At 42.7% G+C, this 26,748-nt stretch overlaps 3 protein-coding genes, 3 long non-coding RNA genes and 1 pseudogene across 9 annotated transcripts; 4 read left to right on the top strand and 3 right to left on the bottom strand.

Annotated features, from left to right (window-relative positions):
• The first annotated feature begins 1,497 nt into the window (after positions 1-1,497).
• LOC130687227 (uncharacterized) lies at positions 1,498-18,186 on the top strand. 2 transcript variants are annotated; one of them, XM_057510369.2, is made up of 4 exons: positions 1,498-1,858; positions 2,141-2,239; positions 2,323-2,481; positions 18,177-18,186. In XM_057510369.2, the coding sequence occupies exons 1-3, from the start codon at positions 1,616-1,618 to the stop codon at positions 2,458-2,460; spliced, it is 480 nt and encodes a 159-aa protein (XP_057366352.1). In that variant the 5' UTR covers positions 1,498-1,615; the 3' UTR covers positions 2,461-2,481; positions 18,177-18,186. The 2 variants fall into 2 exon arrangements, with proteins under 2 accessions (XP_057366352.1, XP_059350944.1); XM_059494961.1 differs by lacking the exon at positions 18,177-18,186 and having other exon boundaries at positions 2,323-2,498.
• LOC130687222 (SAGA-associated factor 29-like) lies at positions 2,549-4,058 on the bottom strand. Its single transcript, XM_057510362.2, is given in 8 exon segments — positions 2,549-2,742; positions 2,813-3,041; positions 3,107-3,265; positions 3,327-3,449; positions 3,517-3,606; positions 3,609-3,653; positions 3,710-3,849; positions 3,915-4,058. Coding segments are annotated over 7 exon segments (864 nt in total). The 5' UTR covers positions 3,749-3,849; positions 3,915-4,058; the 3' UTR covers positions 2,549-2,563.
• On the top strand, positions 4,103-15,709 carry LOC130687206 (low-density lipoprotein receptor-related protein 4-like). Of its 3 annotated transcripts, none has more exons than XM_057510345.2 (20): positions 4,103-4,578; positions 6,229-6,497; positions 7,471-7,575; positions 7,667-7,850; positions 8,378-8,750; positions 8,814-8,912; positions 9,146-9,302; positions 9,367-9,598; positions 9,673-10,119; positions 10,196-10,652; positions 10,714-11,045; positions 11,182-11,289; positions 11,471-12,745; positions 12,818-13,002; positions 13,062-13,481; positions 13,543-13,676; positions 13,744-14,246; positions 14,313-14,564; positions 14,630-14,787; positions 14,854-15,709. In XM_057510345.2, the coding sequence occupies exons 1-20, from the start codon at positions 4,464-4,466 to the stop codon at positions 15,025-15,027; spliced, it is 5,979 nt and encodes a 1,992-aa protein (XP_057366328.1). In that variant the 5' UTR covers positions 4,103-4,463; the 3' UTR covers positions 15,028-15,709. The 3 variants fall into 3 exon arrangements, with proteins under 3 accessions (XP_057366328.1, XP_059350941.1, XP_059350940.1); XM_059494958.1 differs by having other exon boundaries at positions 6,229-6,500; XM_059494957.1 differs by having other exon boundaries at positions 6,220-6,497.
• On the top strand, positions 17,545-19,539 carry LOC130687543 (ATP-dependent RNA helicase vasa-like; annotated as a pseudogene).
• A 1,338-nt stretch (positions 19,540-20,877) lies between these two features.
• Positions 20,878-21,523, top strand: LOC130687626 (uncharacterized). The gene is made up of 3 exons (XR_009000200.2): positions 20,878-21,192; positions 21,279-21,352; positions 21,411-21,523. It is a non-coding gene; the product is annotated as an uncharacterized LOC130687626 (long non-coding RNA).
• A 2,693-nt stretch (positions 21,524-24,216) lies between these two features.
• On the bottom strand, positions 24,217-25,163 carry LOC130687614 (uncharacterized). Its single transcript, XR_009000193.2, has 4 exons — positions 24,942-25,163; positions 24,740-24,885; positions 24,582-24,677; positions 24,217-24,507 (listed from the first exon to the last, which is right to left on the bottom strand). It is a non-coding gene; the product is annotated as an uncharacterized LOC130687614 (long non-coding RNA).
• Positions 25,164-25,718: 555 nt separating this feature from the next.
• LOC130687615 (uncharacterized) lies at positions 25,719-26,632 on the bottom strand. Its single transcript, XR_009000194.2, has 4 exons — positions 26,464-26,632; positions 26,274-26,403; positions 26,059-26,193; positions 25,719-25,991 (listed from the first exon to the last, which is right to left on the bottom strand). It is a non-coding gene; the product is annotated as an uncharacterized LOC130687615 (long non-coding RNA).
• Between the last annotated feature and the right edge of the window lie 116 nt (positions 26,633-26,748).

The following is a 26,748-nucleotide window of genomic DNA, read 5'->3' as shown; positions in this document are numbered from 1 at the left end:
TACACTAACCGACGTTCATTGGGTTTCCATTGTCGAACCGCCCCCTATTGTGTGAATTTCTTTGCAAGAGTCATGGCAGTGGAAGTTGAAAGTTGGCAACGACAACAGCAACGAGAACTCCGTTGGGATCCTGTTGCCAACTGTCCCGATCGTAGTGAAATGACGCAAGAAGTCGCTCACGGCCATCTGATTATGCTGACGTCCGCCGGAGCCGGTTCACCTCATCGCCATCGACTGTCGGTCTTTGGCCGTCTTTACCAAACATCAGCCGGCCGGATGCTCGTTCTTTGGCCCGACAAGAATCACGTGCCTCCCATCGGCTGTGTCACCCTCAAAGACACCTTTGTCACCAGCGATGAATCACGATCGTCCATCACCTTGCGAGGGCAGAACGATGATGACTTGCCCTTGACTCTGATTTGTCCCAATCCAGAAGATTTCGAACAATGGAAGCGAGCGCTGGCTGATCGCGTGACGCGCAATGGCACGTTCTCCAGCCTCGGCAGAAGAAAGAAGTTTATTACGAATGTCGTTCGATTGCCAATGCTAATTGAAGAAGAGATGTAAATTCGCCGACACATTTTTTTTTGGACGATCTCTTTGTTTTTTTTTTTCAATACGCGATGCGATTCTCTTTCTTAAAACAGTTCCTCCTGATCTGAGTATATTATTATATTGAATTGGCCTTGTATATTGCTTTCTTCGCATTTCAATACAATCTATTGTAGAGAGATACACTATTTTGTTCTCGTGATTTCTTTTTGAGGCTTGGAGAACAAGGAGGAAAAAAAAAATTAGTCGAGAGTGAAAGGGAGCTCGGAATTTGCAAAAAAAAATAAAAGATTAAAGCAGAAAGAGAGAGAGAGTGCGGTCGGCAGCATTTCAAAGGCTAATTGAGAATGCGACTGAGCTGCAGATGACATTATCTCACCTTGACATGGAAAGGCAGCCCAGACTAAAAGCAAGAACAAATCGACAAAAAAAGGCAAAAACAAATCAAGGCAATCAAAGCTTCTACTCCATGCAATGAGCTTCCATCTTGGTACCCATTTACTTTTTTTTTCCTCCTTTGTATGTGTGTTTTTCTCGCATAGTTTCTGAGAACATAAAAAAAAAACTATCAGCCATGAATCGTACGAAGGCCTCTGCAATCTTTTCTCTATCTATTTTTTTTTCTTAATTATTGGTTGTTTTGTGGAAATTATACGGTTATGAAGATGGCATGACTAGCTCTCCGCGTATCACGCCCGAAAGCTGCGATAAAAGCAGTTGTGCATGCTAAAAGAAAGTTGTTTTCTCTAGTGTTAGGTTTGCAGATTTTGTCGTTTCGCCTCTGTAGAATATTAAACGCCCTCAGCATCTCGACTTTCTTTTGCAACGATTTATTTTTTAACTTCTAAGCTCTAACCACAACTCTTAAAAAAAAAATAAAAAAAAGTGTGGTAAAACATTACGATTTGCTCGCTAGATGTCGGTGAATAGCCAGTTTCCTGTTGCCATTCCTCTCCATCAGAAAGTCTTCTGCTACAAGTTCCTACTTCTGGGTTCTGTGGAAACCACAGTTCTAATACCTTAAGTGAAATTTTAAGTATCATAATATCAACTAAGTTTGAAGATGACGGAACCTACTTCTCGCCCCATGAGTATCGCAGGTCCCTATGCAAAGGAGAGGGCTCGTTTGGATGGCACTTTTACCGATCTGGATCGCGAATGGCGAAAAAAGTACCTCAAGAGTCAAGAGTTGGGCCACCATGAACCTCGTACTCAATTTAGTGCTAGCCAAATGGAGATGAATCCTATACGTCGAGCATATCGATTTCCGCTTGATTTTGTTTTCTCTAAACTTCAAGCAACACTGGTAAGAAAAGTCTACGTGAAATGTTCAAATTGCTGATGTAGATCTGGCTAAGGCTGATTCCCAGTTCGAAGTTGGCGTTACTTTTCTTTCAGCTTTTTCAAAATGAAGCTGAAAATCGACCTTTAATATAAATTTTTAGGTTTGTGGGAAGTTTCTGTTTTTTTGCAGAAACTTCTTTTTAAATTGAGTTAGCATGGTAGTTAATATTCATTATTGTTAAGTTTTATTAATATTTTGTTTTCCTGCGTAACACGATTTTCTTTGGGCTCATTTCGCCATTAGGGAGACAGAACACAGATTACCCGTTACTGGGTTGGCAAATACCTTCTAGCTGGTTGGATGGTCTTGGGTTTGACCTACTATTTCAAATACAACTCACATGTAAGTTTAATTGATGTTGCATTCTGTAAAATTTGATAAACAATGGTCCACCACTTTTTTGTTTTTCCAATAATCAAATTTAGGACTGGAGCCGTAAGAAAGGCTGGATGATTTATGGTTCACGCCCTGCAGTTTACCCGGGAAGTCCAAATTTCCCTAACGTTTCTGAAAAGAAACCTTCAGACTATGCCGATTATGGATTCAAAAACTCACCCATTTAGATTGCATTTTAAGTTACAGACGTGAGTGGTAGTGAAAAAAAACACAAATCCCGCTGTACAGAAGAGATAATAGAAAGAGAATGGGTCAAATGTATTTAAAAATTCATTTCTTTTTTTCTTTAATTGCAATGACATATCGTTGTGCCACCATCAATGGAGGACTAAAACCTTCGCTGTAGCTAGAATCTTCAAAGAGAACTTGATACTCGTCTTGAGCCGTCTGAGGCAATTGGTTAATCACCGCCTTATAAAAACAGGTCGTCTGTGGGTATAGAGCCATGACTGTACGTAGCAAGCACGGCGTAAACATAGGATATACTGGTAATGTATATACAATTTTTTTTGTTTATACCAGTGGCTCCTTTTGGAAACAAAGCATCAGGGTCAGTTTCTGGATTGGCTCTCATCAATGAAAGAGGAATTACTCTGCGCTTGCTCAAGGTATGTCGCTCTTTTTGTTCCTCATCAATATCATCCACTTCGTAGCGACCGGAAGATGCTAAATATTGTACGACCTCAGCCAAGATCCAGTTTTCGTCGCCGTCTGTGCTCTTGACCAACGCAGCCACAATATCCCCCAACTGGCAAATGGAAAGGAAATTTTTAAAAATAGATATATCCAATTGGCTACATTGAGCTTTCATACTTTGGCGACGTAAGTTGGATCGGCTGGAACAGCTCCACACAACGCAGGTGGCTGCTGACCAGTCTTGCTGATCCACAGAGGAAGAGTTTGAGCAGTGATGAGAAGCATTTTCATGAGAGCACCTCTCCGTATTGTCTCTTTGCTACCAGCTTGCTTTGCCTGAAGAACAGTTTCTTATAACATCGTTTCAATAATCGGGATATCAAATCTCTGGAGTAACCTGAATCCTTCTTTCATGTCTAATTACTCGGATTTCGTAAATTTTACTCAATGCTTTTCGTATAAGATCTTCTTCCTTTTCAGCGTCAGATACCACAGAGCAGTAAAGTCCTTTAAGTTTAGACTGGAAATGACAGTGCTTATTAGAAATAAGTGCATTTAGATAATGGGTGAATGAATCTCAACAATACTTTGTGATAAGGAGAGATTTTGTCATCAGATTGCAGTTTCTCGTGAGCTTTGATGACAGCATTCAAGTTCCCTTCATTCCGTACCTTTTCTCATCTTGGATCTGTTTTACCAATTTATAGATTCCTTTCAAGCGTTCCTGCACAACGTCAAATTAGATACTATCATATCAGTGATAATGGTAAACAATCTCACCTGGACTTGCTGAGTTGCTGAATCTAACGAAAGTGCCATGGTAAACAAGTTTCTTAGTAGCAAGTACCTCTTCTGTTGGATATAGTGAAGCCAACAATAATAACTGGAATCCAAGCAAGAGCCACAAGAAAAAACAAAAACTGGAAAAATATCAAAATATTCCTGATTATCATTTAATCAAATGAAAAAAAAAACACAATCTTACCAAAGTAATGAAGGTATGTTTAAAAACAGTCATCTAAAGGAGTTCAACTTTGAAACTGTGGAATTGAATATTCGCCATTTGACGTCACCATGGCGACCGTTTGCGTCAACGGACGGCAGGGGGCACTGCCTGTAGGCAGTCAAGAAACCCGAGAGGTAGAGGGATTGCCTCTGTCGTTTTCTTTCAGTTTCGACAGTCGCCACTGTAACAGCAGCGTGGTAACAAGTCGTAGCGAGTTAGAAACGTGGAAGAACGAGTGCGCCCACAAGTCTTGTTTGTTTTTGTTGCCGACTAGACGAGTCCCTGCAGTTTTCCTTTAACATGTTTTTTTAACAAGAAAGAGACCTTGTGAACAAGAGCCTCTAACGAACGTAATAGCTGTAAATCGTGGTTGAAAGTGCATCGTTATTTTATCGATCCCGGTGTTCATTTATTTTTCGTTAAAGTTGGAAGAGATTATATAGAAAACACGTTTGTTGTACATTTCCATCGTCCATCATGTCTGCTGTAGCAAACTGAAAATTCCTATAGCAAATCAAAAAATCCATCATGTCCGTCTGTCCATCAGTCAGCATTTCTCGTGTGATTCCAATGGTAGGCAGCCTGATGTTGTTACTGTTGCTGCTGTTTTGTCATTCCACCGGATGCGTCAATCTTACGCCAGGTAAAATGATAATTCAGTTTTCTGTCTTGCCTCTTCTTTTTATCCAATTACGTTCCCACGCGGGAAAACCCCGTTTACTACTCTCTCGACGATGGTTTTGGGGAAAGCTTCAGCAATTTGCTAAAACGTCTTTGAGATTGTATGGCGTGTTCGTGATTTTGCTATGGCATCAGACACACACACTTGGAATATATAAATATAGCACTCTTGAATAGGTGCCAATAGTTTCCTGTGTGTGTCTGTGAGTGGAGAAAGGCAGTGTCTTTGTATACTCTAATCGATTGCCAACAGTCGACCTCTCTTTTTACAAAGAGTTGACCCTCTCGAGAAAGAATTGAAGACGGAGAGACGCGTTGAAATGGATGATATGGCTGTGCTGTGAGAGAGACTGCTGCTAGCGACTTTATTGATCGACCGTCTGATGCACGAAGGGCTTCGTTCAGCGTCTTCCCAGCCCCCCAATAACCAAGTCTGAACGAAGCTTCCTGCCACCATGCTTTTATGCTTTTTATTATTTCATGTTTCTACACAAGCACTTGCTCCATATTCTTTTAAACGTCTCTGCCTTAGTTGTTAAGGGAAAAGAGCTCAAAAGTCACACCCGACTTGATGGCGCCGTTGTGCAATTGCTAGGCACCTGGACGCCGGCATGTCCAGCTGTTGATGACCCCTCAGTTTGACTTTTTTTTTTCCCCCATTCCATTTTTAGGTTTTTGTTTTAGACTAGACGAAAAGGAAAGACACAGAGAGGAACAAGAGGCAAAAGTGGTGCCCGTTGCAATCTAAGTGGTTTCGGCGGCAAGGCGGAGGCGACCGGATGGCGCCCCCATCTTTTCCTTCTTCTTCTTCTTTTTTTATGATTTTGCCAACCTCCAGACGATTCTTTGAAGGGGGGAATAGAATACACACACACACACTTGGGTTTTTGAAGAAGAAGACGGCAGTGGTTGTCTCTTCAGATTAGGGAGAAGAGGCTAAAAGAGACGAGTCCTCGACGAGGGAAAGCTTTTAGTCTCGAAAGTAGAGGCGAGTGGGTAATGATGGAGAAGAAGTGGTGGGCTGTCCAAGAAGCCAATGAGGCCGTCATTGACATTTGACAATAATGCCAGATTTGCCATTGTTTTTCTACTCAAACTGTTAACTATCAAGGGATTGCCAAAAAAACAAAAGGAAATTTTGTTCTAACACCTTTGTACCAAGCAAATTCATAGTCGTACTGTGTTTGTAAACCTCTTTCTTTTTTTTTTTTTTCAAATAGTTTTAACATTACCTTGGTCCTTTTTTTTTCTTTTAAAATAAAAAAAAAAACTTATTTATACTGCATAGGAAAGCTATAATTGTCCGAATCCTCCTGTACACCAAGGTCGGCGCCGGCTTTGCTCTTCAAACAATCAACCCCGCCCCTGTATTCTCCCTCTTGTGTTAGTCTTACCCGAGGGCAGGAAAAAAAACTGACGAGACTCTGTATTCTCTTAGCGTTCCAGCCTACCTAGTTGTTTATGCTCATTTGTCTCTTTGAACAAATAGTCCCACGTTCTTTGTTCTTCCCATCCAAAACAAAATTCATGATAAAAACTTGTACAAGTACAATTCTTTTTCTTTTGCATAACCTAACCGAATGTTTGTCTTGCATGGTTTCAGAAAACACAGAGCCATCTGAACCGTCTCGACCTGCTCTAAAAACGGCCCGTTTAAATGTGAATCAAACTCGACTGACCACAACAACAACAACAACATTGTCTCCCGTCGGAGCCAAAACAACAACTCGGACGTCTAACAGCGGCGTCATAATAACGTCAAAACCAGACTGCAAGTGTCGTCCAGAAGAGTTTACCTGTTCCTCTTCGTCTTTGACTACCGGTAGCAGTTCAGCCAGTAATAACAGTCGCCGCAAGGGACAACTGTCCTTCACCGTCAAGGTAGTTACGCTATTAGTACATCCATTAGCTTCTAAATGTTTTGTTTTCCTTTTTATTTTTGATCTTGTCTTTTTATCTATCTTTCTCTCGGCTGCTTAATGACTTGAATTTCCACGACCGCAACCGAACGTGACTTGATTCACGAAAAGGTTGACCGCACGTCTACACTGAAATCCTTTCTCTTTTTTCATCTGACATTTCTCTTGATGTATTGTCGTTCTTTTTCCCATCTTCTTTTTGACGCTCGTCAACAGCCAAGTGGATCTTCAACCTACGAAATGGCCGACGCTTTTTGTTCCCTTTTTCATTCTTCCAAGTAAAGAGAGGGGGGGAACAAAAATGGCGACGAAAAAGAAGTAGAATGAGCGTCTTTGATCACGATAGCAGATGTGGCCAAGCTTACATCCATTTTGGCTAGTCTACTCTCATGTTAAGCAGAATCCATAAAAAAGAATTGTTCCTCTGTTTGATTGAGCGGGGCGGGAAGGTCAGCTGACCAGAATCAAAAAGCAACTGATAGCATGTAACCTTATTAGTACCCGCGAAACTAAAAGCCAAAACGGGCTTCCTGCTCCCCTTTTGCCTTACGACATAAAAAAAAAAAAAATGGAAAAGCTAAAGAAAGGAAATGGAGCGATGGAATCGAACAAGCAATAACACACACACACACAGAAACGGATGAAAAAAAAAACTGACTGAAGGAAAGATGTAAAGATTGGCTTGGGTTGGATATCAGCCAAAATTTTCTTCCTCTTTCTACCGTTTCATCCTTACCATCTTTTTCCGCATTTTCCGATCGATAACTCTGTTGACTTGGAAGGACGGGGATAAAAAGAGAGAAAATGCGATGATGCGTCTGGCTTTTGTCGAATTGTGTGCAAAATCCCTTCACTCCACCTTTCCCCATTTTTACTGGCATCATCATCTAAATATCCTACTTTTCTTACGTCTTTTTTCTTTTTTTTTTTTTTAGCAACATAAAAGCCAAAATGGCACCACAAACGGCCAAAAGAGCACCAATGTCTTGGCCGTTCAACAGCAACAAGGATCCGGTTGCGTCTGCATCCCTTTGTCATGGGTATGTAAAACCAATCTCATTTATTTGATTTAAATATTGTTAAAGAAGGAAAATATTGTATTTAATGATTGACGGTTACGAAATCAAATAGATGTGCGACGGTAATCAAGACTGCGATCACGGCGAAGATGAAACCGATTGCAGCGAAATCGCGTGTCAGGGAATCCGTTGCCGGAGCGGCCCGGGAGGACAGGCGACGCCCAGATGTATTCAACCCGACTGGCTTTGCGATGGCGACGACGACTGCGGCGACAATTCCGACGAAATCCATTGCGGTAATTTGACGATACTATTCTCAATTTCAGCTGCTGCTTCCGTCACAAATAATAACGCGTGATTACGCTCTTGTGATGATGCATTCCAATCGAATCAAACTAGCTACTTGGCATTAATCAAGGTGCCATGCTGACGTGGTTAGCATAATGGAGAGCGTGGGGGGCCGTTTTGCACGCTAATCTTATTCCCTCATTTTCTGCCCCGCGTCATCTCTTGTCTCGCGCTTGTACAATCTGATCAGTAGTGGCTGCATGCGCTGGTCCATCAGTCGGGCTTGAATCCAACCACGTGTTGGGATATTGATCCCTCCGCCATTGTCGTATCTGTTAAGCAACACAGACTATGGCGCTTTGCTGTTCGACAATGGTCCCACTAGACTCTCATTGTGGCATGCACGCACTCGCATAAACGAGGTGCTGGGGAAACATTTAAGTCTAGCTGTCTGAAAATTATGATCTTCTATTCGATTGGATCAAACTGAAATTAATCGTTTTGTTTTTCGCAATTCTGCAACATGACTACACAGATGTTAGTCGAAATTGTACGGCGAGTTCGTTCCGGTGCCCCAACAACGGCAATTGCATTCCGCAAGTTTGGGTCTGCGATGGAGATCCGGATTGCGACGGAGGAGCCGACGAACGAGACTGTTCTGTTTTGCTGACGAGGACGTGCCCGCCATCACAACATCGCTGTGGTAATGGCGCCTGCTTGCCGGCCGAATGGCGCTGTGATGGCGATCCAGATTGCTCCGACATGTCGGATGAAATGGGGTGCCAACAAACAGGAGACGGCGGAGCAGATGGAGCCTTCGATCGGGACTGTAGAGCCGAAGAATTCCAGTGCGCTTCCGGACATTGCATTAAAGGAGCCTATCGTTGCGATGGAGAAATCCATTGCAGGTAATTCACATTTAACATTTTTATTACGTCATCCTTATTTATTTTTCAATTGACTCCGCGAAGGGATGTGAGTGATGAATTAGATTGTGGTTCGTTACTTCCGCGCTGCGCTGACGGAGATTTTCGTTGTCCTGACGGACAATGCATTGCCCAGGCTTGGAGGTACACATTATTCTCCTCAATCTTTTGTTTGGCTCCTTATCTATCCGGGTCGGAACATATAAATCACAGTCGTCGGATGACACGCTAACTCCCCCTCGCCGTTTTGGCCGCTTGTCAACTGACTCTTTGTACCAGATATGATGTATTCGCATTGTAGCTTACACACAAATCTTTTCTTACATTTCCTGCGTGATAATGTGCCCACTACTATAGTTCCATTTCTATATTTCCAGATGCGATGGTGAACAAGATTGCGAACCGGGCGTCGATGAGGAAAACTGCGACAGTAGCACGGTTGCCGGTGGCGGATCTGTCCACACTTGCGGACCGCACCAGATGGCTTGCTCATCTCCTACTGGCAAAAATGGCTCTTGCATTTCTACTTCCTGGGTCTGTATTTTTCGATGTTCCACTTAGATATACCAACATTTTCGTAACGAAATTTGTTTTATAGCTCTGCGACGGTGAAAACGATTGTCCAGACGGTCAAGATGAACAAAACTGCCCGGCTAACCATTGCGGTAAAGACCAGTTTGCCTGCACTAATGATACATGCGTCGGATTCAGCCGCGTTTGCAATGGTGAACGTGACTGTCCTGGAGGTGAGGACGAATTCGATTGCACAATCCAAAAAGAATGCGACGCTGGAAGCCGATGCCAACACACGTGTCTTGTTCTATCCAACGGTAATTGAGTCATTTTGAAATTTAAATAATCACGTATTGTACAGTTGGTTCAACAACTCTCATCATCTTGAAAGGAACGGCTGCTTGCGGATGTAGGAGTGGATTCCGGCTCTCTAGCGACGGAGTTAATTGCGTCGATGTCGACGAATGCGCCACAGAGACTTACTGCAGCCAATCGTGTACCAATACGGTGGGCGGGTTCAGCTGCAGCTGCGTCGATGGCTATGTCCTACGGCCGGACAAGACGTCCTGCAAAGCCATGGGCCAGCCCGTCCGATTGATCTTTGCCAATCGAGTGGACATTCGACAAGTGTCTCTCTTTGAAGAAGAATACACTTCGGTCATCGATGGACTTCAGAACGCCATCGCCCTCGACTTTCATTACCGCAAGGGACTCGTCATCTGGTCCGACGTCACCCTGGACGCCATCAAACGGGCCCATCTCAACGGCACGGCCATACCGGACGCTGTCTGGTGGGGCTTAAAGAGCCCTGGCGGAGTAGCTATCGATTGGATTCACGGTGAGTTAGCATTTCATTTCAAATTTCAAAAACTTTTAAAGAAATTTTGTTTTTAATGGTGTTCATTTAAAAACAGATAATTTGTACTGGACGGATTCTGGAGTGCGAAGGATTGAAGTGAGTTTATTAGACGGAACTATGCGCCGAACTCTGGTCTGGGAAAACGTTGAGAAACCTCGAGCCATTGCAGTTCATCCAGGAGCAGCGGCTGTCATTTGGACAGATTGGGGACACCAACCTCGAATTGAACGTTCAGATATGGACGGATCTAATCGGCAGATTCTAGTAACGGAAAACCTCGTTTGGCCCAACGGACTGACCATCGACTACACGGTCGACCACATTTACTGGGCTGACGCAAAGCATCACGCCATTGAAAGTGTCAGGCTGGATGGCACCGGCCGTAGGAGAGTTATGGAGCGCGGATTACCACATCCTTTCGCCATTACAATCTTCGAGGATTCTCTCTTTTGGACTGATTGGCACACCAAAAGCATTCATCAAGCGAATAAACTAACTGGACATGATATCCGGTAAGAAATCAATAAACAACTCATGTTATATTTACTTTATCTAAAACTTTAATTTTAACAGGACGGTGCGGAACAACTTGCATTTTCCTATGGACATCCACAGCATTCATCCTTTAAGGCAACCGGATTATGTGAACCGTTGCGGTAGCAATCGAGGCGGCTGTTCACATCTTTGCTTACCTAACCGTTCGTCTTACACGTGCGCTTGTCCACCTGGATTACAACTCACTTCACCTGGTGGCCGTACTTGCACTAGCCAGCCAGGAGAGTTGCTGATTTTCGCTCAAAAATCGGAATTGAGAATATTCCCGCTCAATATCACCGGTGAAGTCGATCACGTTCTGCCATTGACGGGAGTACGGTCGGCCGTCGCCCTCGACTGGGACGGTGCCAGTAAGTCTTGTTTTAAAGACAGATATCATTTTTACATCTACCACCGTTTTTGTGTTGAAATCGGTTTTTGTTTCAGAGTGTTATATTAGCTTGTTATGTTTATCCTCAATTTAAAAAAAAAAATCTTGTTTGGCAGGTCAAACCATTTTTTGGACCGACGTCGAGTCGGATGTCATCAACCGAGCCTTCTGGAACGGTTCCAACCAACAGACGCTTGTCGCCAACGATCTGGAATCGCCAGCCGGTATTGCTTTCTATATTTATGCATCCGTTTGGAAAAAAGCTCTTCCTTTTTGTTTTTTGCTCCTCCTTTTTTTTTTTCCACACATTTCCCTGTGTGACTCCTTTCCGGTCCGGTCACATTTTGTAATATCAAATGATTAATCGTTTGACGATTTATTAATGGACGTTTCTTTTCTCCAAAGGCTTGGCCGTTGATTGGGTGACGGGCAAACTCTATTGGACGGATGCCGGAACGAACCGTATCGAAGTGAGCAACTTGGACGGAACCTTGCGGAGTTTGTTGATTTGGGACGGACTCGACCGGCCCAGGGACATTGTCGTCGATCCTATCGGCGGCTACATGTACTGGACCGACTGGGGACAGACACCTAAAATCGAACGGGCCGGAATGGATGGGTCGCAACGATCCGTCATCGTCATCAGCAATCTGACTTGGCCCAACGGGCTGGCCATCGATCATGAAGGCGAGAGACTTTATTGGGCCGATGGAGGCACTAAAGCCATCGAATACGCTTCATTGGATGGAAAGAATCGGACTGTGCTGATTAGCGCTGAACTTCCTCATCCTTTCGGATTGGCTTTGTTCGAAAATCAAATATTTTGGTCCGATTGGGACACGGCTGCTATTCACAGCACCGACAAACTCAACGCCAAACGGCGCACTATGATCCGTTCCGGACTAGAGGATTTAATGGACGTTCGAGTCTACCATTCGAACCGCTACTCCGTGCCATCCCTATGCCAGTCGCACAATGGCGGATGTTCACATCTATGTTTGCTAGCACCCCTTCCTGCTGGCCATTCGTGCGCTTGTCCTACTGGAATTAAGCTTTCCGCGGATGGCCGAACCTGTCGATCCTCTCCCTCTACTTCGCTTATTTTCGCACAACGTTCCAAGCTCCGCCGAATGTCTCTCGATATGCCCTACCTGATCGACGTCGTTCTCGATTTGCCCCCTCAAAAGAACGTAGTGGCGCTGGATGTGGATCGCGTAACGGGACACGTCGTATGGTCGGATACGACTCAAGACAAAATCTTCCGCGCTTTACCTGTAGGCACATCAGCTCCCTCTGCCGTAGAGGTTATCGCCTTTAACTTAGACACTGTAGAAGGATTGGCCATCGACGAAATTAACCGAAAACTTTATTGGACTGATGCGGGCCGTTCTAGTCTTGAAGTGGCTGAGCTTGAGGATGGCACCAACCGGAAAGTTTTAATTTGGACCTTGATGGATAAGCCGAGAGGTCTTGTCCTTAGTCACTCTACGGGCATCTTGTTCTGGGCTGATTGGGGCAAACAGCCGAGGATCGAACAAGCCGACATGGATGGACGCAACCGTAAAGTGTTGGTATCCACTGACCTTGGCTGGCCCAATTCGTTGACCATTGATCACGCAGCCAATACGCTCTACTGGACAGACGCCCGTAAGAAAACCATCGAATCCTGTGATCTATCAGGTATGTTCTGTTTATTTCTATCAACCACCTTGCGGTTCGTACTCGATTTACTAATGGAAAATTCATTCAAAGGTCTTCACCGTCGAGAAGTATTAAGTGGATTGTCGCATCCGTATGGAATCACAGTACTGGATTCATATATCTACTGGACTGACTGGGAAACCAAGTCGCTGCAAAGGGCTGACAAGAATACGGCGCTTGACCGATCGACTATTCGCGCTATGCTTGATGATCTCATGGACATAACAGCTTGGAAGGTAAGCATTGACGTTCTTTTGTTTTATAACAGATGAGTAACATATTCTCTTCGTTAAAGGAGACGGATGTTTCGTCTCACCGAGAGAACCCATGTGGGAAAAATAATGGAGGATGTTCGCATTTATGTCTGCGGAGTCCTTGGGGTCGCGGCTACTCTTGCAGTTGCCCGACTGGCATCCTCATGAGTCCCGATGGATCGACATGTCAGGCGTCACCGAATTCATTTTTGCTCTACGCCACACGTAACACACTTTCCAGCATCTCATTGGACACGGCCGATCAGTGGGACGTGGCTCTTAACGTTCCCGGTGTCCACAATGCGATTGGCGTCGATTTTCATTGGGGTCGTCAGCGATTTTACTACACCGATGTCTATTTGGATGTCATCCGCAGCGTTGATGCCCGTAATGTTTCCAATGTCGAAACTCTCGTTTCCAGCAATTTAACTACACCAGACGGACTTGCCGTTGACTGGCTGGTAATTAAAACACACTGATTATTAGCATGAATACCGTCATGAAATGTGGGCTAATCTTTAGGCTGATAATCTCTACTGGACGGATGCGGGTCGTAACGTGTTAGAAGCATCGCGTCTAGATGGAACCAACAGAAAGATCATCATCGGTAGCGGATTGGACGAACCCCGCGCAGTTGCCGTCTTTCCTCAGCGAGGGTAATAAATCAACTGGTGGCACGCAAACGCGAATAAACTGTTTAACGTCTTTGTTTTGCTCGCATAGGCTGCTGTACTGGACAGATTGGGGACAGAGCCACAAGATTGAGCGCTCTTTCTTGGACGGCTCTCGCAGAGTGGCCATTGTCACCTCGGAACTGGGCTGGCCAAACGGCTTAGCCATCGATTACGAGGGCCAGCGGCTTTACTGGGCTGATGCACAACTCGATCGCATAGAGACGTCCGATCTTAGCGGCCGTTTCAGAGTGCAGCTGGTCCAAGGTGCCACTCATCCGTTTGGCTTGACTCAACTGGGAGGTTTCCTTTACTGGACGGATTGGAGGAGCAAGTCTATCGAACGGGTAGACAAAGCGACGGGGAAACAACGATCTGTTTTGCGTCACGGCTTGGAAGGATTAATGGAGATTAGGGCTGTCGCCAGAGAGAAACAGCTGGGCAAAAATCCGTGTTCCACTGCTAATGGCGGCTGTACGCACCTCTGTCTATTCCGGGCACTTTCCTACGTCTGCGCTTGCCCAGACATCCCCGACGCCATTCCTTGCTCTTTTTGTGAGTTGCATCATCTAAATTGTTTGCGCAAAATAATTTGTAACAATTGTTTTGTTTATCATTCAGCTGTTGTCAACATTTCCGCGAGTGAAGATTACTGGAGTCCAGCATTGGATCCATTCGAGAGTGATTTAGAACCCACTGGCGATTTGTATCCTCACAATCCGTTCCGTCTTGATCCAAGTGCAAGCGCAGGTGTCCTCCATCCGTCCATGATCGTTCTCCTAGTAGTGGGCATGGCTGCTCTTTTAGCCGCGATGGCTGTTCTATTGATCAAGTGGCAGCGTCGTCGTTACCGCGACTGTCCATGGAACTCAAGTATGTTTGCCCATGATCCCTAATTGAAACAACGAATATAAAAAGAGGTTGCTTTCAATTCTTAGGTCGTGGACCTCGTCAGGCGCAGCAAGTCTCCGTCCTGACATTCACCAATCCGAATTACTCGCCGTCGGCTCCCGACGTCGTTGTTGCAGAAAAGAAAGGATTCTCGTGGCAACGATGGAAATATGATCGTACTCAAGAACGTGTGTATGACATGCAGGTAAATACGTTTTGCATTTAGCTAGATAGCTAAATATCTACAAATGTCTTTTGCAAAATTCTACAGGACGAGAAACAAAGCCAAACAGAAGCTGCTTCGTTGATTCCGCACAGTCAGCCACCGTTGGAAGTGGAAACGGATTTGGAAGCTGAGACCGATGTGATTGAATCGTCCTCGGGCCCGTCATCTACTCCGCCGCCGACCCCACCTCTGCGGATGGATTCGATCTGCTTACAGTAAATTTGGCACATTGTAGAAACAATGGAGTGACGTCGGTCTTGGATGCCACACTGGTTTGAATTAAGGAAAAAGAAAGAATGCTGTGATTATGGAAGATTAGAACAAATAGCTTGACATGCTGGAGGTGGACGATGGCTCAACACGCAAAACTTTCTTGCACAACATTGTCAGCTCGAAAATAATTTAATATTTACCATAACTCGACGTGTGCCATACCAATTATCTTCAAAAATTCACCTAAATTGATATACATGTTATATTAGAGGATTGGGCACGATTGCCTACAATGTCTTATCGAATTTGATGTTATGACACGATTGATCTCGATGTTCTTCTCTGTAAATAACTTTTTGCCATCCAAGTAACACTTGTGACATTCTATTTCGACGACGTTAAACCTTGCGGGATGAAGGACTTGCTGTTCCACCAGTAACGTTCCTTTACCATGGCAATGTCTAGTCTAAAACGTGTCGCTTTTGGCACACTTGTAAATATGAATGTCTCATTCGATTGAAATTCAATAACAGTCATTTGACATTCACCCAGAGATCGCTCTTTGTCCCCACGGATTAATGACTGTTTTTAGTTTACGAGATCGACCAGTTTTTCTAATGTTGACATTCATAATCAAGGCGCACGAGAAAAGCTATAAAGCGAAAATTCAAAAACAAATGTATAATACACAAACGAGAAATCAATAATGGTTGCTGATTTTTTTTCTATCCATATACACGGGATACAAGTTATGAGATGATTATTAACTTCAACATTTATTAACCAATTCTAATGAGTCTCATGGTTTGCAGGTACAAATTTTAAGCCCGACAAAATAAGCCCGGCCTTGTGTTTTTTACGTTTCATTCAAAAACTATAACGGCAATTGAAAAATAAACTTGATTTCCGTGATCAGCAGTTAATTTTGAATCGAAATCATGTATTTTATGCCAAATTTGAAATTTGGCCAAAAATGAAAAAGTGAGAAGGCTATAGCCTTCCCACTTTTGTGAAATCGCCGAAAAACGGAATCTCTTGGAATTCAACAAAAATCATTTTTTGAGAAGGCAATAGCCTTCTCACGAGCGAAAAAAAGTGAGAAGGCAAAAAAATATCGGCCTTTCTGTCTCTTTTACTACTACCGACCGTTAGATGGCGATAGAAGTGAAATATATTTAAAAAAAGGCCGATATTTTTTTTTTCTTTGGGGAAAAAACGGATTGCCATAGATTGCATCAAACCATGGCCTACTACAATCAGGGCCTGTCAACGCGCAATACCTCCAGCGCCCAGATTGGCTTAACGCGTGTTGTCTGCTGTCTACCTTTATTCGCTAGATAGACCGTCCTCGCTAGATTTTACTTCTTGACCTCTATATAATCTAATTTGTTTAATTCTGATCTACATTTTTTCTATCCCGGGTCACAAGGTAAGTGTTATCTTTTATTCCTAGTGTGATGACTTTAAACTATGGTTTTGTTTAACAGTGTGAAGGAAATTTTGCCAGAGTGTCCACAAGCTGGTGAGGGCGGTGGTAGTGGTCCGTTGACGTCACAAAGTAAGATGAAAATATCGAAACATGTGTTCGAACTTAAACTTCTTGGTGCTTTTTATAGTATGGAGAAGGGGGACATTCCTCGAAGGATTGCCCATAAGAGGGTCGCGTTGGTGGTGGAAGTCGTACCTGCCATGAGATAAACGAAAAACAAAAAGAACATCATTTTTAGAGCTCATTTTTAACGAAGAAGAGGGCAATGTAGCAAGGGATTTTCCTCAAGGAGGAAGCATTGGTGGCAGCAACTGTTACACTTTAAACATTAATTGTATCTTCACAAAAATATTTTATGTTCCAGTGTTCATTGTTTTACTCCTAGGGTGGTGAAGCTGGCCACACCTCGAAAGGCTGCCCGAATCTCTTCATTGAATTGACGGAAGATGGAAAGCCACATGAGCAATACATTCCGGAAGCTGTGACATGTGATGAAAAGGAACTGTTTAAGGGCATCGTCTGTGTGGGAATGCTTTAACAATTTTGATAAAGTCGTCCCCAGTGTAAGCCATTTCTCGATACTGTATTTTTTTTTAAATACCTATTGGGTTTGCTTTAGGCTACAGGAAAAGATGTACCTCAATACATAATATCTTTCGAAGAAGCCTGCCTGCACCATCTACTACTTCAAAACATTAAAAATTCTGGCTACATAAAACCAACACCTGTTAAGAAAGCTTCAGTTGCAGGTATTCTTGCCATAAGAGATTTAATTGCTTGTGCTGTCACGGGCTCCGGAAAAACGGTAATCCAATTAATTAACGCTGTGTAATTTTGAAACCTTGATGCCCTCGTACTGACTTGATTCGAATGGGTCAGTATGAAATGGGTAAGTTGAAGTAAAAGTAATTTTGAGTGGGCACGCCGGTGATTGCGACTACTAAAAGGTCCAATTGCATCTAAGATACTCAACAAACCCTTCGTGATATTCGTTGATTAAGTCATCTAAAATTTTACATTTTTTCATGCAGGCGGCGTACTTGGTACCGGTTTTGAACATATTGTTAGAACAAGGTGTTGCTGGTGCGTCTCATGCCATGGAGCAAAAGCTAGAAGTTGTAATTGTCGCACCCACTCGTGAATTGGCCATTCAAATTCACCGCGAGGCGTGTAAATTCTTCTACACTTCGGTTTTAAAGTCTGTGGTTATATATGGAGGAACTCTCACGAGCCATCAGCGGTCAAATCTTCAAGCTGGGTGCAATATTTTTGTCGCGACCGCGGGGCGATTCGAGGATTTTCTCGACCGTGGAGTATTTGACTTCTCGTGAGTCAGGTTTTAAATTTGGACGAAGCTGATCGAATGCTTGATACGGGTTTCGGCCTCAATGTTGAAAAAATTGTCAATCATCCAACGACGCATCCGAAAGTATGTCCCATTGCTTTTGAGTATGAGATTTGACTGATGTAATACTATTTGTTTCTCTGTAGGGCATCCGTCGTGTTTGTATGTTTTCGGCTACATTCCCAGATGAAGTACAAGCGCTGGCTGCGATGTACATGGAAGACTACATATTCGTCACAACAGGCATTGTCGGTGGCACCAATCCGGATGTTAAACAGCTGTTTTTTTTTTCAGTGCTCGAAAAGAGATAAGAGATCTAAGCTGATTGAAGTTTTACAAGATCTCGGTGATGCCAAGACTATCGGTTTTTGTCGACAGCAAAAAGACGGCGGATTTCGTCGCTGCATTCTCGTGCAATAACAACTTACAAGTAAGAATCAAAACTGTTGGAATTGGGCAAAGTATCTTAACTTTAAATGTCTAGTCTACCAGCATCCATGGTGAGCGTAAACGAAAATCGTAAATGTCTCTTCCGAAGCTTCTGTCAGAAGAATATGCTAGCAATCAACTCACGAATCATGTAAGGTATGAAATATATATATGAATTAAGAGTTTTTATGCCTAATGGTGTTTTACTGTCTTATTATAGATGAACAATAAAAGCCGATGTCGAAGTGCCGAAGAAAACAACACGTCGAGGTGCTGTCAAACGTGTCTCCGTTCCGGAGAAGGAAGCGCCGGAAGGCAAAAGGTGTCGTGGTGAAACGAAAGCCAATAAATACGTTGCTGGATTGGATGTAGAAATGTTACATGAAGGCAAAGGACACGCTGCCGACATCCACGCCAATCACGTGCCAGATGAGCCGGAGGCGAACGATGGATCGCCAGTCACATCCGTCAAAAGTGGACGATCTACTTGCGCAAAGGGTGCCCTCAAAGTTCATCTTGACGTGGCCGAAACGGCGCATTCGCCAGTCAGATCCACCCGTTCGGCGCGGAAGACGGCTTCACCGGCCGAGAAGAAAGTCTCTGTCCAGCTGGAACGCGAACCCGACATTGAGACTTTGGCCGCTACAGCCAAAGAAGAGGAAGAGAAAGCACCGGCCGCCAAACGTTCACGACAAAAGAAGGGCTCGGTAGCATCTGCCTCAACAAAGGCGGATGAATCTCCAGCCGTGCCGGCCATGAAACGGGACACGTGGTGGCAAGAAAACAACTAGCGAACTTGAGCTTGTTAAGGAGGATACCCCATCGCCACCATCACCTCGACGTACTAGAAACATCTAACAGCAAGACCCATCAATGAATTACCTATTTTATTTTTATTTTGTTTTACTCATAATTTTTACCGATTGAATAATTGGTTCACATATCCGATTCTATTCTGCTTTTGGGTTCACTGCTGTACCTCTTTCCCCAAGTTGACCTCATTACGTGTTCCTATCCATGCGTTGAGGCTCACTTGATTATAATTTTTGTTCTTTAAATTTTGTTTCCAATTTTCATTCTGAGCGACGCCCAATAATTTTGAAAAAATACATATTTTGGTACGGTTGGTTAAGTATTTCACAATTGGCACGGATTTGTGTGTGTGTGTTACTGATGTTGGTGGACCTACTGCACGAGAGCCGCAACACGAATTTATCTTTCCCAACAATACAAAACTTACCATTGTAAACCCGAAAGACAACCAGCCATCTCCTTGTTTTAATTTGGTTTTTGCATAGTATCTTCCTGTGCGAGAGAAAACTAAAAAGTCGCGTCTTAAATTGAATTCGCCGCCCATTTTGAAATATGTGGCAACGTTGTTTGAGTTTTGTTAACCGCCATCAGTCGCCATTAGCTAGTTCGTTGTCGTGTATGAAACATGTGTTGTGCATCTGACGGGCGAAATATTGGGCACATCAGGCAGCAATGGTAAAGTAATACTTGAGTGAATGTTTCGTCAAGAAAACATTGTTAACCAAAGACATTGATTCTAATTCTAACAAAAACATTGTTCCACAAGAAACTTTAATTTGAGAATACCTAGCGATATTTGAAACTCCTTTTCAAATTACATAATGAATGGTACATTATTAAGAAGAAACTATAAGAACTAATTCTTTTCATGCTGAGTCATCGTTTGTTCCTTTCTAAATTTTAGAGAATATTACAAGTTGTGAACAAGACATTGTGGTGCCTTGGCCCTCATTCTCTCATCTCTGTGCCAGATGGCCATAAGAAGGATCATAAATGTGTGGTAATATCGTTCTTCCACATTCCACTATTGCATTATTCTTTGCCATTAGTTTCATCTCATACCATGAACGCAAGAATAGTTTATCTGCTTGTCATCATGGACTGTAACTTGTGTCCTTAACAGTAAGCATGACAGGCACATTGAGATATTGGTTATTGCTTCCTTACTTCTTTTTAAAAAAAGGCATCAAGCCAAACTGCTCAACCGTGCAGTCAGGCTTTGTACTTTTTTTTAAAATTAGAATTAATGAAAATAAAACAAAGCTTGTCATTTCAATCATGTCAGGATTGTGGAGACAAACATTGTGGTTCATTTCCTTGGTTAGGCAAGTCGTTCAATAAGGCTTGGTGTTACAACAACTTTTTAAATTATTTTTAATAAAAAAATTTTCATTCACGGCATTGCAGATCCTGAGCACTGAGAAAAGATTGTTGCTGATGTAGAGTTTTGTAACGATGGATCCCACAGTCCACGACAGAAACAAGTAGGACAGAAAATTCCATTTTCATCGAAAAGGGGAGGTTTGCATTTTAAGGTTAGGTTAGAAACAAAGCAACAATAAATCTGTTTGCTGTCACTACCTTTCATACATTGTTATCCCAAATAGGAGCAGTACAATTTGGCAGCTTTGTAGTTGCTTCGAAGAATTTTTTTTTCCTTGTCTGGTGATTAGTTGGTAATGTTGCCCATTCTATTGTTAACTTTTTTCTCTAGGTTAATACTATAAAACATTTATTTTAGGACTTTTAATACCTCCTATCCTTATAGCCATGGATCACTTGACATTGACTCTATTCACACTTGCAGAAACAAAAACGAACATATTAGCAACAAGTATTTTTTGTGACCATGAAACCAGAAGTTGTTTATTTTTTAAAGCACCTATATTTAGAAGACATCTAGCGGAGGAATTGCTTGCTACTGAGTACTCTACTGAACTGTCAATTTGTTCGTTGTCAGGGGGCTATATCGAGTTTGGTTGCCTCGCGAATTGGAAATGTTTTGCCGAATCCCAGGATATCGCAAAGTGTGCCATATTGTCACAATCGTTTTTCTCCTTAGGATGGTTACCAACGTGCACTTGAATTCTAAAAGGTAAAAGCACAAAATCTTGGTGAAAACCTGTTGTGCAGCATACCACACCGTTAATAGCTTATTGAAAAGTTCTGCTTTGTTTCCAGGTTTTGTTTAATATGCTGTAGTTAAAGAACTGATGTTGGCACCAGCTTGATGGAAAAAAGTCATTTCCAACGTGGTAGGAGATTTATCTAGAATTGCACTAACATTTTTATTAAACACGAGAACTTTTCTAGGGCACAGGAAAACTTGGATATATTTGGTGATCAAGAGTTAGATAGTTTTTCTGAAGTTGCAGTTTGAAATAACCTTTCAAAGCCTAAATTCATCTTCGTAGAAAGGGACTTGTACGTAAACACAAAGCATTTTTTGCTAACTGTATCTAACCTACATAATTTTCTGTTAAATAGTTAATGTTTTTTTTTTTTTAATAAAGGTGAAAAGTAACACTGGCTCTGTAAATGTTCTTGGTTTGGGGCAAGACGTTGAATGAATTGTGATTATTGGAGGGAAGACATGGAATTTCTACACTTTATTCATATTCCCCAAACGGTATTTAAAATTCAAAAATTGAAGTGCATATCTGGGCTCCCTTCCTTTCCGTAGCCCCGTTTCCCCTTGACTCATAATAAGCCCGTAGGGGGTCATGCCCCTACTGTACGGTATATATAAAAATAACATATACCGAGGTTTGGAGGGCTCTGGCCGGAAAGGGGACGTGGGGGTCCGCTTCGTTCGATGATGTGTTCACGGAGGGCGATGTGGATACCCACAAATCCGAACTAAAGGTTAATCGCTCCAGTAAAAATGTTCCAAATCTTCGGCTCTTCTTCCGGCTTCTCTTAGCCAATCACCGGGTAATCTCCCCGGTGGGTCAACAAGGCAGTGTCTCCCCCTGCCTGGGTTGACGGCAACTTTTGAAAGGGCTATTGTGCCTTTTTAAAGTTGCAAAAATGGTTCTAATGTGCAGAGAATTGTCAATAAATTTTTTTTTATAAGATATTTTTTGCAAAAAAAATTTATTTCTTTCATTGTCTGTTTTCGCTGTGTCTACACATAGCATGAATCACCTTTTTTTTTATTTAACTTTCTCAATTTACCTTAATTGTTTTTGACACCTTTGATGGTAAGTATTGTCTCCATTGGTTATTATGTTTCCCTGGGATTCGAACCTCAGACCTTCTATATATCAGTCTAGCGCTCTACCACTGAGCTATTTAGAACTGTACATGAAATAATACAATTTTTGAAGCCTATGTACCTTTGCAGTATAAACAAGGATATTTAGGAAGAAAATTTGTTGTTAGTAACACTGAAATTGGCGTAACAGTAAAGCATTGGATTGGTATGCTAAAGGTTAAGGGTTCGATCCTCAATACAGTTGATAGATGTAATTCTAAATAAAAACTCAATTGAAATAAATATATATATTTTTTATTGTCCCTCCATCCTCCCTCAAATCCACCACTAATATTTACATTTACAAATACAATACAATACAAGACATACATACATACATAACTAACTAACAGGCTGGCTGCCACGCCACTAACAACTACACTTACTACGTCGCTATCGGAAAGATAGCGACCAAGTGGGACTGTCCGCTGACAAGTCCGGGCTGATGCAATGGTGGAGACCGTTGTGGAAACGCACATCCCGGGTCTCCACCACACATCGAGAAAAGGGAGTCCCTTTGGTGCGTTGCCTAAGCGCCTTTCGGCGAATCTTGGGCAGTGGCAACTGCTCCACCTCATGGCAGATAGGCCATGAGGCAGAACAGCGCGGCCCGTCCCTATAAAGCTAAAAAAAAAAAGGGGAGAAAAAGGGCGTGGCAGCCAGCGTGTTAATTAGCACAACAAAAACACTGCAAAATACAAAGATACCACAAAGAAAAGGCGATGACGAGGCGACCACGAGACGACGGACGAGGCGATGACGAAGCGACGGGCGAGGCAATGACGAAGCGACGGGCGAGGCAATGACGAAGCGACGGGCGAGGCAATGACGAAGCGACGGGCGAGGCAATGACGAAGCGACGGGCGAGGCAATGACGAAGCGACGGGCGAGGCAATGACGAAGCGACGGGCGAGGCAATGACGAAGCGACGGGCGAGGCAATGACGAAGCGACGGGCGAGGCAATGACGAAGCGACGGGCGAGGCAATGACGAAGCGACGGGCGAGGCACTGACGAAGCGACGGGCGAGGCGATGACGGTGCGAGGCGAAGACGGTGCGAGGCGAAGAAGGCGCGACGGGCGAAGACTGGAGGAAAGATATGTGTTGGCTGGAAAGTAGCAATGAAAAGGCGGCCTGCTGAAATAGAGGTTGTTAACCGTTGACACATAGAGAAGCAGGCTGCTTTTTACCAGATTAATACTTACAGGAAACGATGAGTGGTCCAAGAGCATAACAATGTCACGACACATTGCAATCCATAGTTTTGTTTCATTGGTGACCATCCTTCAGGCCCAGCATTCTTTGCAGTTTTAATTCCACAGGCTAAAAAAAGGCAAAGTCACATTAATTTCATACTGACTGTCGAATTGTAAGTATAATACCTCACTCCTCAACACAAAATCTTACCGTTTGAACTCCTCAGTAGATATGATGAGAAGACTGAGGAAATGGTGATGGTTCGGCGTTTGCAAAACCACATATGCTGTGTTTCTCAGACAAGACAGGACACAACGAATGGACAAAGAGTAGCAGAATGGAATTATGATGTTCCAACACATTTGACTTGTGTTGTTTATGACCTTCCTTCACCGTCAGCATCCTTTGCAGTTTAAGTTTCAGGAGCTGCGTCTTAAAAACAGAATCATATATATCATATCATTCTGACTGCCAAAATATAAATTTTATAACTATCAACGAACAATTGAGCAGCATGATGAAAGCAAAATAATAAATTGCAGAAGTTTGTGGCTATGGCAGCTGACAACCTGACTAATTTTTGCACAGAAATAATCCATTTAATGTGATTCACTTCAAAAGTACACAGAAGAATGAAAACTCGAAAATACGAACCATACCATTAGATTTTATTATACTTTTCTTCGGAATGTAACACATAAAACAAACACTCAGACACCCGTTTCACAGTTCACTGCTGATTCACTTGTCATAAAAAAACATACGTCCATCAGCGCCATCTTTTGTCTTAATATACAACCAAAAATGAAAGTCGCACATAAAATATGGATAAATTTTTTAAGAGAACTCGTCAATTCTATTTTTAGAGCGTTTAGTGTTAAGCGGCATGGAATCGTGAGGCGGAAAAGCAGACAAGATAAAGGGATAGACGACACTGGAGAACCAACTGATGGCCATCTTACATAGCAAAAAAGAAGTATTATCAACTACATTGTCAGATTAAACGTCTCAGTGTAGACATAACTGTGTACCTTGGCATTTTGTAAGTGTTGTAGACTGGATTATAAATACATTCATTACAACGCAATGGCTAAGAGTTTGCAACCAGGCTGTTAGAATCAATGAGTCTGAATAAAAGAAAATACAATAAAATTCAAACATTAACAATTTAGTTGTAAATGTCAACTACTTGAATCGTTAATGAAGCCCAATTTCTCCATTGGACGCCCTTTGGTATAACAAGGCCTTTTAAAGTTCACGTAGTAAAGATGACAGACAAAATTCTTCTGATTTTGGGACTACCATTTGCAGTTATCTTGAAAAACTGCAAGTTCACTAAACAAAACCCTAGCAAAAAATTACAAAATGCAAATTAGATTTTCCTTACCTACTAGTGCTAAACAAATGGTTGTTGATCATTGACAGTAACATAATTTCCATTTCCGAATCATTTCCTTGCAAACCGTTAAAAAAGGATTATACCGTGATTTAAAATCCTTATTTCGTTTTTCTGTCGCATTGTCATGTGATTTAACTCATTACGAGCCGTGGTACTGACCACTAGATGGCGATCCACTTACCTCACTTTTCCCCCGACAGATGTTACTGTTTGGTGCCCCCGTTTAAACTGGTTACAATTTGCACAAAACTTGATCTCGGCATGGCAAGTTCTATAGCCGCTGTTCAATACGAAACCGCCATTCGCCCCGGTATTTGATAGCGCCAACATATTTAGTAGATGCCAACTAATTAGAGAATCTGACGGTCCAAAACAGTCAGATACCGGAACATACTGGCGATTTATTAAGGAATGCCATCTCGGGAACTTAACGCGCGTAGCTCAAGTTGGTTTGCATAGGTTACTGTTCCTTATGCACTTCATGCCAGTACCGTACGTCGGAGTATACCAACCTTACAATCTTATCTTTGTCATAGCTCAAGGTAAACCGAGCCGTTTCCTGTCACTGCGTACTTGAGCAATCATCTTTCATTTGATCTAAGCAATATATCGTTTTGCCATTGCTAGCAGCGCTTTGGGTATTACTTGAGTTTCCTGATCGTCTTCTTCTGGTGTTGTTCAAAATCAGGTATGCTTAATGCCCAAATGATTTAGATCAGCTTCGTCCAAAATTTAAAACCTGACTCCCGAGAAGACAAATATTCCACGGTCGAGAAAATCCTTGAATCGCACCGCGGTCGCGACAACAATATTACACCCAGCTTGAAGATTTGACCGATGATGGCTCGTGACAATTTCTCCACATATAATCACAGACTTTAAAACCGAACTGTAGGAGAATTTACATGCCTCGCGGTGAATTTGAATGGCCAATTCACGAGTGGGTGCGACAATTACAACTTCTGGCTTTTGCTGCATGGCATGAGACGCAGCAGCAACACCTTGTTCTAACAATGTTCAAAACCCGTACCAAGTACGCCGCCTGCATGAAAAAATGTTAAATTTTAGATGACTTAATCAACGAATATCACAAAGGGTTTGTTGAATACCTTAGATGCAATTGGACCTTTTAGTAGTCCTAATTACTGGCATGCCCACTCAAAATTACTTTTACTTCAACTTACCCAGTTCACACCGACCCCTTTGAATCGCGTCAGTACGAGGACATCCAGGTTTCAAAATTACTACGTGTTAATTAATTGGATTACTGTTTTGCCGGAGCCCGTGACAGCACAAGCAATGAAATCTCTTATGGCAAGAATACCTGCAACTGAAGCTTTCTGAACAGGTGTTGGTTTTATGTAGCCAGAATTTTTAATGTTTTGAAGTAGTAGATGGTGCAGGCAGGCTTCTTCGAATGGTGTTATGTATTGATGTACTTCTTTTCCTGTAACCTAAAGCAGACCCAATAGATATTTAAAAATCACAAAATACAGTTTCGAGAAATGGCTTACCTGAAGGACGAATTTATCAAAACTGTTAAAGCGTTCACCACAGACGATGCCCTTAAACAGTTCCTTTTCATCATATGTCACAGCTTCCGAAATGTATTGCTCATGCGGCTTTCCATCTTCCTTCAATTCACTGAATAGATTCGGGCAGCCTTTCAGGGTGTGGCCAGCTTCATGACACAAGGGGCAAAACCATATTAAAGTAATCACACTAGGAATGCAAGAAAACACTTACCTTATTGATTTGCAATCATTATCTTCAAAGCTAGGGTTTTAAGACGACAAACT

The sequence above is a fragment of the Daphnia carinata genome, chromosome 4, assembly GCF_022539665.2.
Source record: "Daphnia carinata strain CSIRO-1 chromosome 4, CSIRO_AGI_Dcar_HiC_V3, whole genome shotgun sequence".
Taxonomy (NCBI): Eukaryota; Metazoa; Arthropoda; class Branchiopoda; order Diplostraca; family Daphniidae; genus Daphnia; species Daphnia carinata.
Note: the sequence above shows the minus strand (reverse complement) of the source record. Positions and strands in the feature narration are given on the sequence as shown.